The sequence below is a fragment of the Panthera tigris genome, chromosome C2 (genome assembly GCF_018350195.1).
Source record: "Panthera tigris isolate Pti1 chromosome C2, P.tigris_Pti1_mat1.1, whole genome shotgun sequence".
Lineage (NCBI taxonomy): Eukaryota > Metazoa > Chordata > Mammalia > Carnivora > Felidae > Panthera > Panthera tigris.
Genome location: NC_056668.1, coordinates 11715051 through 11728501, shown reverse-complemented (window position 1 = coordinate 11728501; position 13451 = coordinate 11715051). Strand labels below are relative to the sequence as shown.

Here is a 13451-nt window from a genome sequence, read left to right as displayed (position 1 = left end):
AGAAAATGTGGTATATATATATATATATATACAACGGAGTATACTCAGCAATCAAAAAGAATGAAATCTTGCCATTTGCAACTCCGTGGATGGAACGGGAGGGTATTATGCTAAGTGAAACTAGTCAGTCAGAGAAAGACAAAAATCATAGGACTTCACTCATATGACGACTTTAAGAGACAAAACAGATGAACCTAAGGGAAGGGGAAAAAAAAGAATATAAAAACAGGGAGGCAGACAAAACAGAAGAGACTCATAAATATGAAGAACAAACTGAGGGTTACCAGAGGGGTTGTGGGAGGGGGGGATGGGCTAAATGGGTAAGGGGCACTAAGGAATCTACTCCTGAAATCACTGTTGCACTAGATGCTAACTAATTTGGATGTGAAAGAAAGAAAGAAAGAAAGAAAAGAAAGAAAGAAAGAAAGAAAGAACGAAAGAAAGAAAGAAAGAAAGAAAGAAAGAAAGAAAGAAAGAAAGAAAGACCCAGCACAGAGGAAGCACACGGCTGGCTGGTTACCTGCCAGGCTCTGAGCAGAACGCACAGTTGATGCAGTAGCCACAGCCCGCATGAGCACAGGCCTTTACACGGGCAAGGTTTCTGTTCGCCCGAAACTGCCCTTTCATGTGCCACAAAGGGCTGAATCTGAATTTAAATTTGATCTCTAAACACTGCCTTGAGACGTCTCCATGAAAACTTAACCGTATCCCCAGAAGGTTGCCGGTCACGTGCCAAGAAACACAGCACAAGAGAGCAGGAACTGTCAAAACATCTTGCAAAATCATGAAGGTCCAGGCCACAGCACGGTAAGAGAGCAGAGGACGGTGATCTCCCTAAACGGAGGAAATGGGGCTGAGAGTTCAGGGAGGCCAAAGAGGTCAAAGAGCTGGAGTTTGTGAGGCAGAGCACAGACAGCTGAAGAGACAGGGAGCTGGGGAGAGGCACAGGAGGCCCCCCTGGAGTCTTCTGCTGAGTACTGATCAGTAGACAAACGTGAGCAAACGACCCAAGAGAAGGGAAAGAACACCCCCCAGAGCTGTCACAGGGCTGGGAAGACGTTCCAATCTCCTAAGCAGAGTGGACAGCTTCACAATACATGGAGCATGAAATGTATCTCCTTAGTGAGGGGACAAATCAATCCTAGACTGGGGCTGCTCTCGTTCTGCCCACCAAAGCTTACAAAAGCAAGACTCCAAAGGGTCAAACTGTTTCCACGTGACCTAACTGCACCCAGGACAAAGCTCAAAAATATTTAAAGGGATGCCAAAATATCCAGCCCCCGACCAGCTGTATGCGAAGAAGCAAACAGGAGGAAAAAGACCCAAAATGAAGAGAAAGTAGAAATAATCAATAGGAACAGACTCAGAACTGACACAAGGAGATGACCATTGAAATAAGATATAAACAGGGGCGCCTGGGTGGCTCAGCTCAGTGGGTTGAGCGTCTGACTTCGGCTCAGGTCATGATCTCACGGTTCGTGAGTTCGAGCCCCACATCGGGCTCTGTGCTGACAGCTCAGAGCCTGGAGCCTGCTTTGGTTTCTGTGTCTCCCTCTGTCTCTGCCTCTCTCTCTCTGAAAAATAAACATTAAACAAATTTTAAAAAAAGAAATAGATATAAACATACTTCGTATGTTAAAGGAGGTGAAGGAGAGCATGAGCATGTGAAGAAGAAATCCGGAAAATCAAGCTAATGGAGACGACAAACACATGTCTGAGACGAAAGATCCACTGAATGGATGGGAGGAGTAGACACTGCAGAAGAGATTAGTGAACTTCAAGATTAACACCAGAAAGTAACCCAAATGAAACACAGAAAGAAAACAAAAACAAAAACCCCTAAGCATTAGTGAGTGTGGGACGACTCGAGCAGCCCAGCCTACACGTGCCTGGAATCCAAGGAGAATGGGATGGACAGAAAAAAATCTCTGAAGAAACCATGGCTGAATGCAAATTTGATGAACACGAAACCCACAGATCCAAGAAACTCAACGAACTCCAACAGAATAAATACGAAGAAAACTACATCACAGCACAGCATAATCAGATTCCTTAAAAACAGTGACAGAAAGTCCTTCAAGGACTTCAAGGCTCAGATCTTCATGATTTTGGCAGGTGGTGGTGGTGGGGGGGATAAATTTATAAATGATGCCTAAAATACCTATCTTACCTTAAGAGACATTTGTTCTGAAATGCACAGGATCTGAGCTTCATTTTAGGGTTTGTTTTTAGAAGAGTGCCCCTAAAAAATACTTTTAATATTGTTTTATTTTTATATTTACTTTTAGTTATTTTAAAAACTTAATTTAAAAAAATCCAATCTCCTGACCAGGTTTTGTATATGACATGCATGATATGTATTAATTCTGATTTCTTGCTGTTTTTCTAAGTTTATTTCTTTTGAGAGAGTGAGCGAGCACGCAAGCACGAGTGGGGAGGGGCAGAGAGAGGGAGAGAGAGAACTCCAGTGCAGAGCCTGACACAGGGCTCGATCTCAGGAACCATGAGATCATGACCTGAGCCAAAATCAGGAGTAAGATGCTTGACTGAGCCACCTAGGTGCCCCTGTTTTTCTTTTTCTAATAACGATTCTTGATACGTTTTTTTTTTTAACAGGCTGTGGAAGCAGTAGTCTGGGTTCAAATCCCGGCTCTGCAATTACTAGCTGGGTGTCCAGTAAGCTCTGAGCCTTATTTCCTCATCCATAAAACAGGAACACCACCTGGTCCGTAAGTATTAAGTATTTAAGACACTTAAGTGGGAATTACAAAAGCAACATATATAAATCATCCATCTGAGCTCTCTGCTCATAGCAGGACCCCAATTAAATGGTTTTATGTAGGCCCTTAGACAACAGTGGAATTGTCACCTTTTAAAAGTTCTATACACTGTAATTGATTCAAGGGATTATATGTGTTCCATTCTGTATGTTGCTCTTAAAATGACGTGACATTTCTGTCAATGTTTTAGGTGTGATCAAGAAATTAGGCAACTTACCTAAAAAATATAAGTGCATTTTGAAAAAACACAGCTAGTCCTGGATAAACATCCGTATCTGCACATTCAAAGTAAAACGGGTTAGGAGATTACAAAAGGCGAACGGCAGTAACAAAGCATCTGTGCCGTTCATAATGACGTACTCTGTATAGTATAAAATACAGCTCATTCATCAACTCTAAGAAACCTATAATGAAACTGAAGTAGGAGAATGCCAATCTCATTCTCCCAAAACAAAGGATTGTTCTCACTGTGGATAACGGACCGTGAACTTAATAGGTTTTCTCTTTCACCCAAAGTAACTGCCATGGTTTGAGCTTCACCACAAGTGCTGGGGAAGCAGCGGCTCGTCCCTTTACTTTCCAAGGTCAATACCGTGCTCTCCCCTAGCTGCGGGTTTGCTTCCCACGGTCAGCTGTCATCCAGAAGCAGATGGTCCTCCCTCTGACTTATCATCAGGTCAACAGTCGCCTAACACTAGGTCACAATGTCTATGTCATTCCCCTCCTTTCATCTTGTCACATAGACATTTTATCATCTCCCATTGTCACAACAAGAAGGGGGACTAGTACAGGAGGTTTTAAGAGAGAAACTACATTCACATAACCTGTTACAATATACTGTTATAACTGTTCCATTTTATTATTAGTTACTGTGGTTAATCTCTTACTGTGTCTAATTTATAAATTTTATCATAGGTACTTAAATATAGGAAAATCATAGTATATTCAGGGTTCAGTCTTATCCACAGTTTCAGGGGGTCTTGGAACCTGACCCCTGTGGATAAGGTGGGAGACTATAGAAATACCAAATGCTAGAAAGATACACATTAAATTCTTGATGATCTTGTACACTTATTTTCTTTCATGAACTCAGGAGTTTTATTGTGCAAATATGACAGATACAAAATGCTATAAAAATATACAAAAAGATATAAAAACATTATAATTCATCATTCTGTTCTTTCACTGGATCTCCTCTGGAGGAAACAGCTACTATCTTCAAAGGAAGAGAAAAAAAATTGAAAATTACTTGAAGTTTTGTGGATTTTTAACTTTTATGAAACTGTAACTCTTGATTAAAAATATGAGAATTGATGGAAAAACCTTCAATTTTTAGCTTTCAATATCATAGCAAAAAATACAGCAGCATGGTCGAGAGCTCCAAGTCTGAGCCAGATCCCTGGATGTGAATCCTGACCCTACCAGCGACTAAATGTATGACCATGGGCAAACTAGTTACCTTTGATATGCCTTAATGTCCTCATCTGTAAAATGGGCATTTTAACAGCACCTACCCCACAGAGTGTGAGACATGTGTGACCATGTATAGTGCTTAGAACAGTACGTGGCCCAGAAAGTGCTATATAAATGTTAGCAGCTATTATGATTAGTAATAGTTCAAGAAAAGCTGTATGGCAAAAGATCTGAAACATGGGTTAGAAATGCTCTCTGAAGTAAAAGCATATTCAGTTTATAAACAGAAAAGTACATATAATGCACACTGCCGTAGAAATAGAAAGATAAGATCCATAACTGAGAAATTTCTCAATGTGCACTAGTTATCTTTTTAAAAATTTTTTTAAATGTTTATTTATTATTGAGAGAGAGAAACAGAGCACGAGAGGGAGAGGGACAGAGAGAGGGAGACACAGAATCTGAAGCAGGCTCCAAATTGTCAGCACAGTGCCCTACATGGGGCTCAAACTCACGAGCCGTGAGATCATGACCTGAGCCGAGGTTGGACACCCAACAGACTGAGCCACGCCTCAATGTGTACTAGTCCTTTAAAAATTAAGACTGAATTGGGCCACCTGGGTGACAGTCAGTTAAAGCATCTGACTTCGACTCAGGTCATGATCCCGTGGTTCGAGAGTTTGAGCCCCACGTCGGGTTCTGTGCTGACAGCTCGGAGCCTGGAGCCTGCTTCGGATTCTGTGTGTGTGTCTCTCTCTCTGCCCCTCCCCGGCTCATGATCTGTCTCTCTGTCTCAAAAATAATAAATAGACATTAAAAAAATAATAAAATAAAAAATAAGATACGATCAACAAGGGCACAACCTTTACAAACTTAGTACTTCCCGAAACACCTTCCAGAAGTTATGATTTTTGCATATCTTCACAGTAGAAACTGTCAAGTTTCACCTGTTGCTTGAAGTAACTAAGTAGGCTTTCCAAGGAAATCACTAATATCACTTAGAGTCAGGGATAAAGTGAACTTAAAACACACTTCCCTATATGATTCCATTTATATGACACAGGCAAATCTACAAATACAGAAAGTAGACGAGTGGTTGCAGGGCTGGTGGAGAAGGTAATGGGGAGTGACTGCTAATGGGTGAGGGGCTTCTTTTTGGAGTGATAAAAATGTTCTAAAATTGAATTATGTAATGACAGCACAATTCTATACTAAAAACACTGAAACATATACTTTAAGTGGGTAAATTACTTGATATGCAAATTATACCTCAATAAAGCTGTTTTTAAAAAAGTGCTTTCCTTCACATGAGATTCATACTAGAACTGCGTACTCCATTAGTATTTTTAATTAACTAAAATAACACCTTTTAGATATATTTCATGAGTGGTATTATTTAAACATCAGTTAACCACTATTCTCTTGTACTGACTTATTTTGTGCCAAGTGAAAGACAAAGATTTCCAAAGATCAAACTATGAGACTTAAGGGGTCCTATCAAGAGTATTAAAAGGTTGGCTGGGGGTAAGGACAAGGAGATATGATAGTTCAGCAGAGTAATAGATTCCAGAGGGACAGGGATCAGAAGATCAGAAGACACGTTAAGTGTTACGTGTTATCTGAAACAGATTCTCGTCTTTGGCGTGAAGGGAGAGAGCCAGTGAAACAGGTTGTTCTGATGCTTCTAGAAGCCCGTGCTGAAACTGGGTCCTGCCTTTCAACTCCACCCTAAAGGAAAGCTGTGGTGCCAGGATTAGCCAGAAAACAGAACACCTGGGTGGAGCGAGCATGAATGTTTCTTCATGAAGACCACACACAGGTTTTCAGGCTCGCCCCTAAAACACTCCCTTGTACCTATGACTGAAACATTGCGGCTGATACTGGGGTTCACACCCCTTATCTGAAATACTTGAGACAAGGTATGTTTTGGAATTCAAATTTTTTCACATTTAAGAATGGTAACATGGGGCATAAATATCACACAGCCCCCCGGCTCTGTTTGGACCAGTATCCACAATCAAATAGAACCACATTCCCGCAAGAAAACATCTGAATACTTATTCAATGGAATAAAACCATAAGGAGCTCCCTGTCAACTTAGGTCGGGTTTTGCTGCCAAGGTCATAAAAAGCCTTGACTTTCAGCACTCTGTGGATTTTAGAATTGTGTATAAGGGACTGCGGACCTGTACAGGTTTCGCACTTTACCCAACAACTTCTGTATCTTCACACAGTCATATCTTCAAGCTAAGTGAATAGTTACACTAAATTTTACTCCAGGAAGAGTTAACAGACTAAGCCAAACATAAAAGACATATCTGGGGGCGCCTGGGTGGCTCAGTCGGTTGAGCGTCCGACTTCGGCTCAGGTCATGATCTCACGGTTCGTGGTTTCGAGCCCCGCATCAGGCTCGGGGCTGACTGCTTGCTCAGAGCCTGGAGCCTGCTTTGGAGTCTGTGTCTCCTTGTCTCTCTGCCCCTTCCCGACTCACGCTTTGTCTCACTCTGTCTCTCAACAATAAATAAATGTAAAAAAAAAAAATTAAAAAAATAAAAAAGACCTATCTGAATCTCTATGAAATAAAGGAGGAAGAAATACTTACTTTGGGTAACATATGCACCAAAAAGAATCCACATGGAAGCAATAAGTGACCCAAACATCAACATGAAACCAATGAACAGCCAAACACGAGCACCTGTATGAAGAACAGGCTTTATGATTTCGCTCATTTCTGCAGCTCCGTCCTAAGAATGCGTAACACTGGAAATACTGTTAACCTAACGTATATTGTGCACATCAAAGGCAGTCACACATATGCATACACCTGCTGTAACAATTAACTGAATGACGATTTTAAAAACAAACAAAATACTGAAAGGGGTTAAGCCACACCCGGAAAGAGAAAAAAGGAACATTACCTTTCTACTGGCTAGAGAAACTAACAGCCTGGCAAACTAAACTAGGTGAACTTCTACGTAATTATATGACTAAATTGATTAACTGATTAATCAAACCCCCAAGCCATCATTAGCTTTTCAGGAAGAGTAACCTGGAATCCAAGAGCCATTGATTTTAAATAATAACGTTTTATTCGTGTGAACATTTATTCAGTAAACATGACTAAAATAGTACTTCTGACAGTAACTTTAACTTTGTTAAGGATTTAAATAACACAAGCTTTTTTTCAAAGTGAATTAAAAACCTTCTGTATAATCATAACTAGTCCTATATAAAGAGACTGCTCTTTTCTGCTAATAAATCCCTCTTCTGCCAACATACATTGACGACTCAAAGGGCCTTTACCTGTTCTTCCTAAACAGCCGCTTTCATAGCTGTCACCTCTCACCTGAGCATTGGACACAGCATTTATCCTGGAACAACACAAAATCACCTAATAAGCTTTCATGCTGCTAGTATATTCACAGATATTTACATTCATTTAGAAGAGAGACATTTCCTACTTAAAGTCACTACCTGAATAACTGAACATATCTTTTAACTTCATGAATAGCCTAGCGGAGAGAAATGTTACATGCCTCGTCTTTACCTAAACTACACCCAGAAGACAGACTTAATTTTTAGAGATTACTATCATTTGTCTCCAGAGATTACGAAAGAGGGGCCAATTTTCTGATTTCTTTGACTATTTTAATTTATACATGAATGACTCAGTGTGAGTCATAGTTTAAGGTTCTCATTATAATCAAGAGTTGAGTTTCTGTGTTAAAAGTCAAGTGATGTTCTCTGAACCATTTCTCAAACTCAGACATTTGGTCTATCTGTAATTAGTAGGCCCACTTTATTCAGCTTCTCTTGACATTTTTGTTAGAGTAAGGTGTGTTTATAGTAGAAATGTAGCCTTTTCTTAGCATCTTTACCGGATGTAAGTATTTCCATCTTCAGCAATTTAACTTTTATAACTCCTCACAGTATAAGGAAATTATATAATCTTAACATAGTTTTAAAAATTAATAAAAGACATCCACGGAAAGTTTCCAAACTCTTTCATGAAGTGAGATTTAACAGATAAACCCACAAATGATTTAATAAAAAAGAAAAGCCATAGAGCAGTCTCATTGGAGGCCCATCCTGCCCTTCCCCCAGCTACTGGCAAACACAGGTAAGCAACACATTAAAAAAAAATTATACTCCATGTTAAAAGTTGCACGTGTTACAATATTCAAGAATGATCCACTATGAAAAAATCTAGAAACGTAACATTTCTTATTACATCTAAGATGCCACTCATCTTTTAAGATGCACGATTATTTTTTTTTCACCACCAAGAAAAAAAAGATGATCAACTGTAATTATAAGATACCACTGACTATAAGAAGCACCCGGATATTCAGATACTCAAATATAAAAAATATTCTTGGTACTGATAAGTACTAATTGACCAGTTTAACAACATTATAAGGAGAAAAATCACACTATAACCTTTATGGGTGCTAAAATGATAGTGATTAAATCCAACACTCATTCTCGACAAAAAAATCTTAATACAATGGGGAAAAAATATATATCTTTATGTTAAAGATGGATTCGTCGCCATCGATTAAATTAAAAGGTTATCCCAGATAGCAGTAAACTATAAGGAAAAAATGTTTTTAGGAAAATGATCTTGAATTGAGAATTACCTTCATACTTACATGAAGAAAGCCAATGTGGAAAACACGCCACATGTGTGAAAGGCGTGGTTCAACTGCTCTGGCTTCGGGTACACCACAGCAGCGTCAATCATTATCCACCAACCTGTAAAAAACTTGCAAAAGAGTCCAAGGCATTAGACTAATGCTAATCCTTTGGCTTGGCATGATACTTGCTCTTTAACATTCCTGTATTTTTACAGACCATACAATATTTCTAGATTGAGCTCTGGATGTTGAAGTAGAAAAAATAAGAATCACTTGTTTACTTACTCTTGGTAGCATATGAGGTGAAGTTACCTAATCAAATCTGCGTAAGATTCTGAAGTTCTCTCAGTGCAAGATAAAGCAAAAAATTGTTACATGGGACGAATTATCTGCTTCTTTCATCCCCCATAATTCTGTGCACGGAAGCTCTCTTAACTAACCTCTAGCTAACCAGATCCTGATTACCTGACATGTCTCATTCTCTCTAGAAAACATTCCTTTTTAATATGCCCACACTCTTTTGCTTCCACAAATGAGCTGTGTGCTTACCAAGGGTCAGTTATCATGTCTCCAGAACTATTTAAGCCTCTATCATTTTAACCAATCATGTACTCTCGTTAAATACCGTGTAACTGACTGAACAGGAAGGAGTAGGTCAAATGTGATGTTTCTATGTAAGCTACGCTGAAAAGACTTAGAGAAGTTGCTAAAGAATTCCACAGACAAATTACTTGCAGGGAACACGACCGTAAAGTGCAAGAAAAGACTTAGAAGCATCACAGTTATCTTTACTTCCTGCTCTGGGTTATTATTTTTTTTTTCTATTGGACTTCAGGTGTAGAACCGTATACTGGAAGAGATAAATTTTTAAAAATGTAGTCGATACTGAAATTTGCTTCAGAAATTCGGTGAGGGCAGGGCGTGATTGATGGAATGCTGAAGCAAGACCGGTGGGGATAGTCTTTGAAGCTGGATGGTTAAGTACGTGGGTTGAGCAGGGCTCTTTTACGATTCTCCCTATTCTTGTTTACCGTACATGCTCGATGTTTTTTATAATAAAAAGTTGAGGGGCACCTGGAAGGCTCAGTCAATTAAGTGTCCAACTTCGGCTCAGGTCACGATCTCATGGTTCGTGGGTTCGAACCCCGCATCGGGCTCTGTGCTGACAGCTCGGAGCCTGGAGCCTGCTTTGGATTCTGTGTCCCCCTCTCTCTCTGCCCTTCCCCTGCTCAGGCTCGCCCTCCCTCTCTCTCTCTCTCTCAAAAATAAATAAACCTTAAAAAAATTTTTTTTTAAGTTGAGAAAGAAAAACTGTTGGAAGAAAATTGGGCAAGAGTTTCTTCCACAAATTTCTTCCTCTCACTCTCCGTCGGTGCTGCAGCTGGGGACAAGGAGCTGGTGCCCCCTCCCTAGAGCACTGCAGGGCTTCTGGCTCGGCCCCAGGTCTTTACTGCTGTCTACACATCCTGAACCTTAGTGAGTCACAACACTATTTGGTTATCAAATTCTCCGACCCTGACGAGCTTCAAGAATGTATACATCTTGTATCATTAACTTAAAAATGCTACTGCCTACAATAATTGTATTATCACTTGAAGAAAAGGTACCAAGTTTAAAAAATTTATAAAATCAAATGAACCCAGGGCCTACCATGTTTTGTTCAATAATATCTAGAACTCGAATTAATTATTGATACAAAATAATAGTGAAATAAATAGTTCTGAAAGGGTATTCAGGGCCCAAAGGAAGCGACATTAATTTTCAGGGCAAAAAATGAAGCAGAAATGTCACCAACCACGCTTTTTCACTTACCAGTACACCCGCCACCACAGAAGCCACGGCATTTCTTCTCTCACTCCAGTCAATACATTCACATTCTGGCCAACGGAAGTTATCTAGGAAGCCTGCCATGTTCACCCCGTAAGCATGGATTTTTCATTAAACTCTGTATTCTACAAATAAAAAGACAAAAAAAAAAAATCAATCGAAGAAAATGTTTTTACGTAGTGAAATATCTTTTCCTTTCTTAAAGCTCTGAACACAAATTTGCTTTCTGTCCAAACCTACGGTTATAAAAAAAAAAAAATTAAATACTTCAATGAATACCTATGGTCATGTACGGAGGACTGTGTTGGGACACAAGGGGGAGCCTACTATTTATGAAATGAGTCTGATGGTTTTGAAACACGTCTGCCAAGTTCTCTGACGCTTCCACTTCACTGAGAAGTGAATCTATGTCCCTCCCCTTGAGTTTGGGCCACCAATAAAAACGGGTGGACCAACAGAGTAGAGGAAGTGATACTGGGTCGCTTCTGCCATACAGCTTCTAGGAGTAGATAATAAAAGGCAGTGAGTGCAGTTTGTAGCTCATCTTCTAGAACACTAACACCAGAGTTCTGAGTTGCCATGTAAAGCATCCAAGGTCACGATGCTGTGAGGAGAGCGTGTATAGGGATTCAGGCCCACAGTTCCCAGACACCAGCTGGCATCGACTGCCAGGTGTGTGAGCAGCCACTTCTGGGTGACTCACGTTCCGGCTACTGCATTACTCCCAGACTTTACGCTTTACGAAGCCCCAGGTATACGGTGCAGACACACCATCCTGGCTCTGCCCTTTGCCAATTCCTGACCCACAGAAACCATAAGCAGAATAAAATGGCTACTTTAAACTACTAAGTTTTGGAGTTGTCAAGAATGCAGCAATCGATAACTGGAAGGAGACAAATCATGTGCATAAAGAACTATAAGGGTACATACGACATGTGAGAATTTTCAAGAAGAGTACTTTTAGATGAGGTGATCCAGGAACACCTTAAATTCCAAAAAGACAGGGGGAAAAACCCACAACTATTTGAAAGTACTGAAGAGTGCTGAAAAGCGGGCAGAAACTGGAGGCAATTTAACCCAGGAAAGAAAACACGGTAAGATCCACTTTTATGCAGCTTCTCCCCCTGAAGAACCCCTAGTCCCCCCACTCCCACCCCAGTGATCTCTGTGGTACGTCATGGCTAAAACCTGAGCAAAAATGCCAGTCTTTTTGGCTTGAGGTATCAGAGGACAGAGTTTAGGATTATTAGAGCAGCTGGGAACTGAAAGAGGAAATCTTAGAAAGGGGCGAGTCACAGGAAGAAGCCCCAAACACTTTAATATAAACTTTCTTTAAATACCTGGCTAATCCCCAAACAGCACATGCATGAAGTAAACTCCAAGAAACTCAGCAGAAAAAAATAGCTGTAAGGCTAAAAGAACTAAACAGAGGGGCGCCTGGGTGGCTCAGTCGGTTAAGCGGGCCGACTTCGGCTCAGGTCATGATCTCGAGGTCCGTGAGTTCAAGCCCCGCGTCGGGCTCTGTGCTGACAGCTCAGAGCCTGGAGCCTGTTTCAGATTCTGTGTCGCCCTGTCTCTGACCCTCCCTTGTTCATGCTCTGTCTCTCCCTGTCTGAAAAATAAATAAAACGTTAAAAAAAAAAAAAAAAAAAAAAGAACTAAACAGAGAGTTTCCATGCTCCCCCCCTGCATGGTATTTTAGAGTTTGAGTTCCACCAAATTAGAGATTAGTAAACACTTTGGGATTACTCTCTAAGTGTGAAACCAAGTGTCTGCAATTTCAGGGTGATCAGCCAGTATTTTAACTGCCCAACAGAACAAAAAGCGACACTCCAGATGAAGATAACTGAATTGAGAGGGTCTATAATGTATCATCTACAATGTCCAATATGTAGTTAAAAAAAAAAATTACTAGACAGTCACACAAGCCAGGAAAAATGTGATCTGTTTTCAAGAAGGAAAAAAAAAGCAATGAATAGAAATAGACCCCAAAATGACTCACGTATTGAAATTAGCAGACAAGGACTTTTTTTTTTTTTAATGTTTTACTTTATTTATTTTGAGAGGAGAGGAAGGGTGGAGGGAGAAGGAAAAGCGTCTTAATTAGGCTCCATGCTTAGCGCGGAGCCCGACGTGGGGCTCAGTCTCACAACTGTGAGATCAGGACCTGAGCTGAAAACAGGAGTTGGACGCTTAAGCGACTGGGCCACCCAGGCACCCCATCAGACAAAGACTTTAAAGCTGCCAATATAAACACATTCAAAGACTTAAAGGAGCATGGTGTAAATAACTAAACTGATGGAGATCTCAGTGGAGAAAGAGATACTTTTTAATGTAAACTCTAGAACTGAACATTTTAATAGTTGAAAATTTAAATTCACTAAATGGGCTTAAAAGATTAGAGACAGGAAAAAAAAAAAGGTGGTAAACTTGAAGAAAGATCAAAAGAAATTATCCAACCTAAAGAACATGGATTTTTTTTTTTCCAAACTGAGGGGAAAACAATGAACAGAGCCTCAACGAACTGAGGAACACTAGTAGTGGACCCAATATGTGTTTAATGCGGTCCCAGAAAAAGATAGGATGAGGAAGACAAGAATATTTGAAGAAATAATGGCTGAGAACTTCCCAAATTTGGTGAAAAATATTAACTTATAAATCCAGAAAGCTCAGCAAACTCCAAGGAGTTTAAACACGGAAAACATCACGATCAAACTGCTGAAAATCAGAAATAAAAAGAAATACTTGGGGGCGCGTGGGTGACTCAGTCGGTTTCTTTATTTCAGCTCAGGTGA

At 40.1% G+C, this 13451-nt stretch overlaps 1 protein-coding gene across 8 annotated transcripts in view; it reads right to left on the bottom strand.

Annotated features, from left to right (window-relative positions):
- Positions 1-13451, bottom strand: part of TMEM50B (transmembrane protein 50B) — a 34430-nt gene that overhangs the window by 3586 nt on the left and 17393 nt on the right. For 3 of the 8 annotated variants that reach the window (XM_042956262.1, XM_042956264.1, XM_042956263.1), the window contains exons 2-5: positions 10642-10781; positions 8845-8957; positions 7496-7563; positions 6795-6887 (exon numbers count right to left, since the gene is read on the bottom strand). In XM_042956262.1, coding sequence (XP_042812196.1) covers positions 6795-6887; positions 7496-7563; positions 8845-8957; positions 10642-10740 — 373 coding nt within the window. In that variant the 5' untranslated portion in view covers positions 10741-10781. Of the gene's footprint in view, positions 1-2997; positions 3056-3075; positions 3997-6794; positions 6888-7495; positions 7564-8844; positions 8958-10641; positions 10782-13451 lie in introns of those variants that run through there. The other 5 variants (XM_042956265.1, XM_042956266.1, XM_042956269.1 and 2 more) reach the window with 3 other exon arrangements.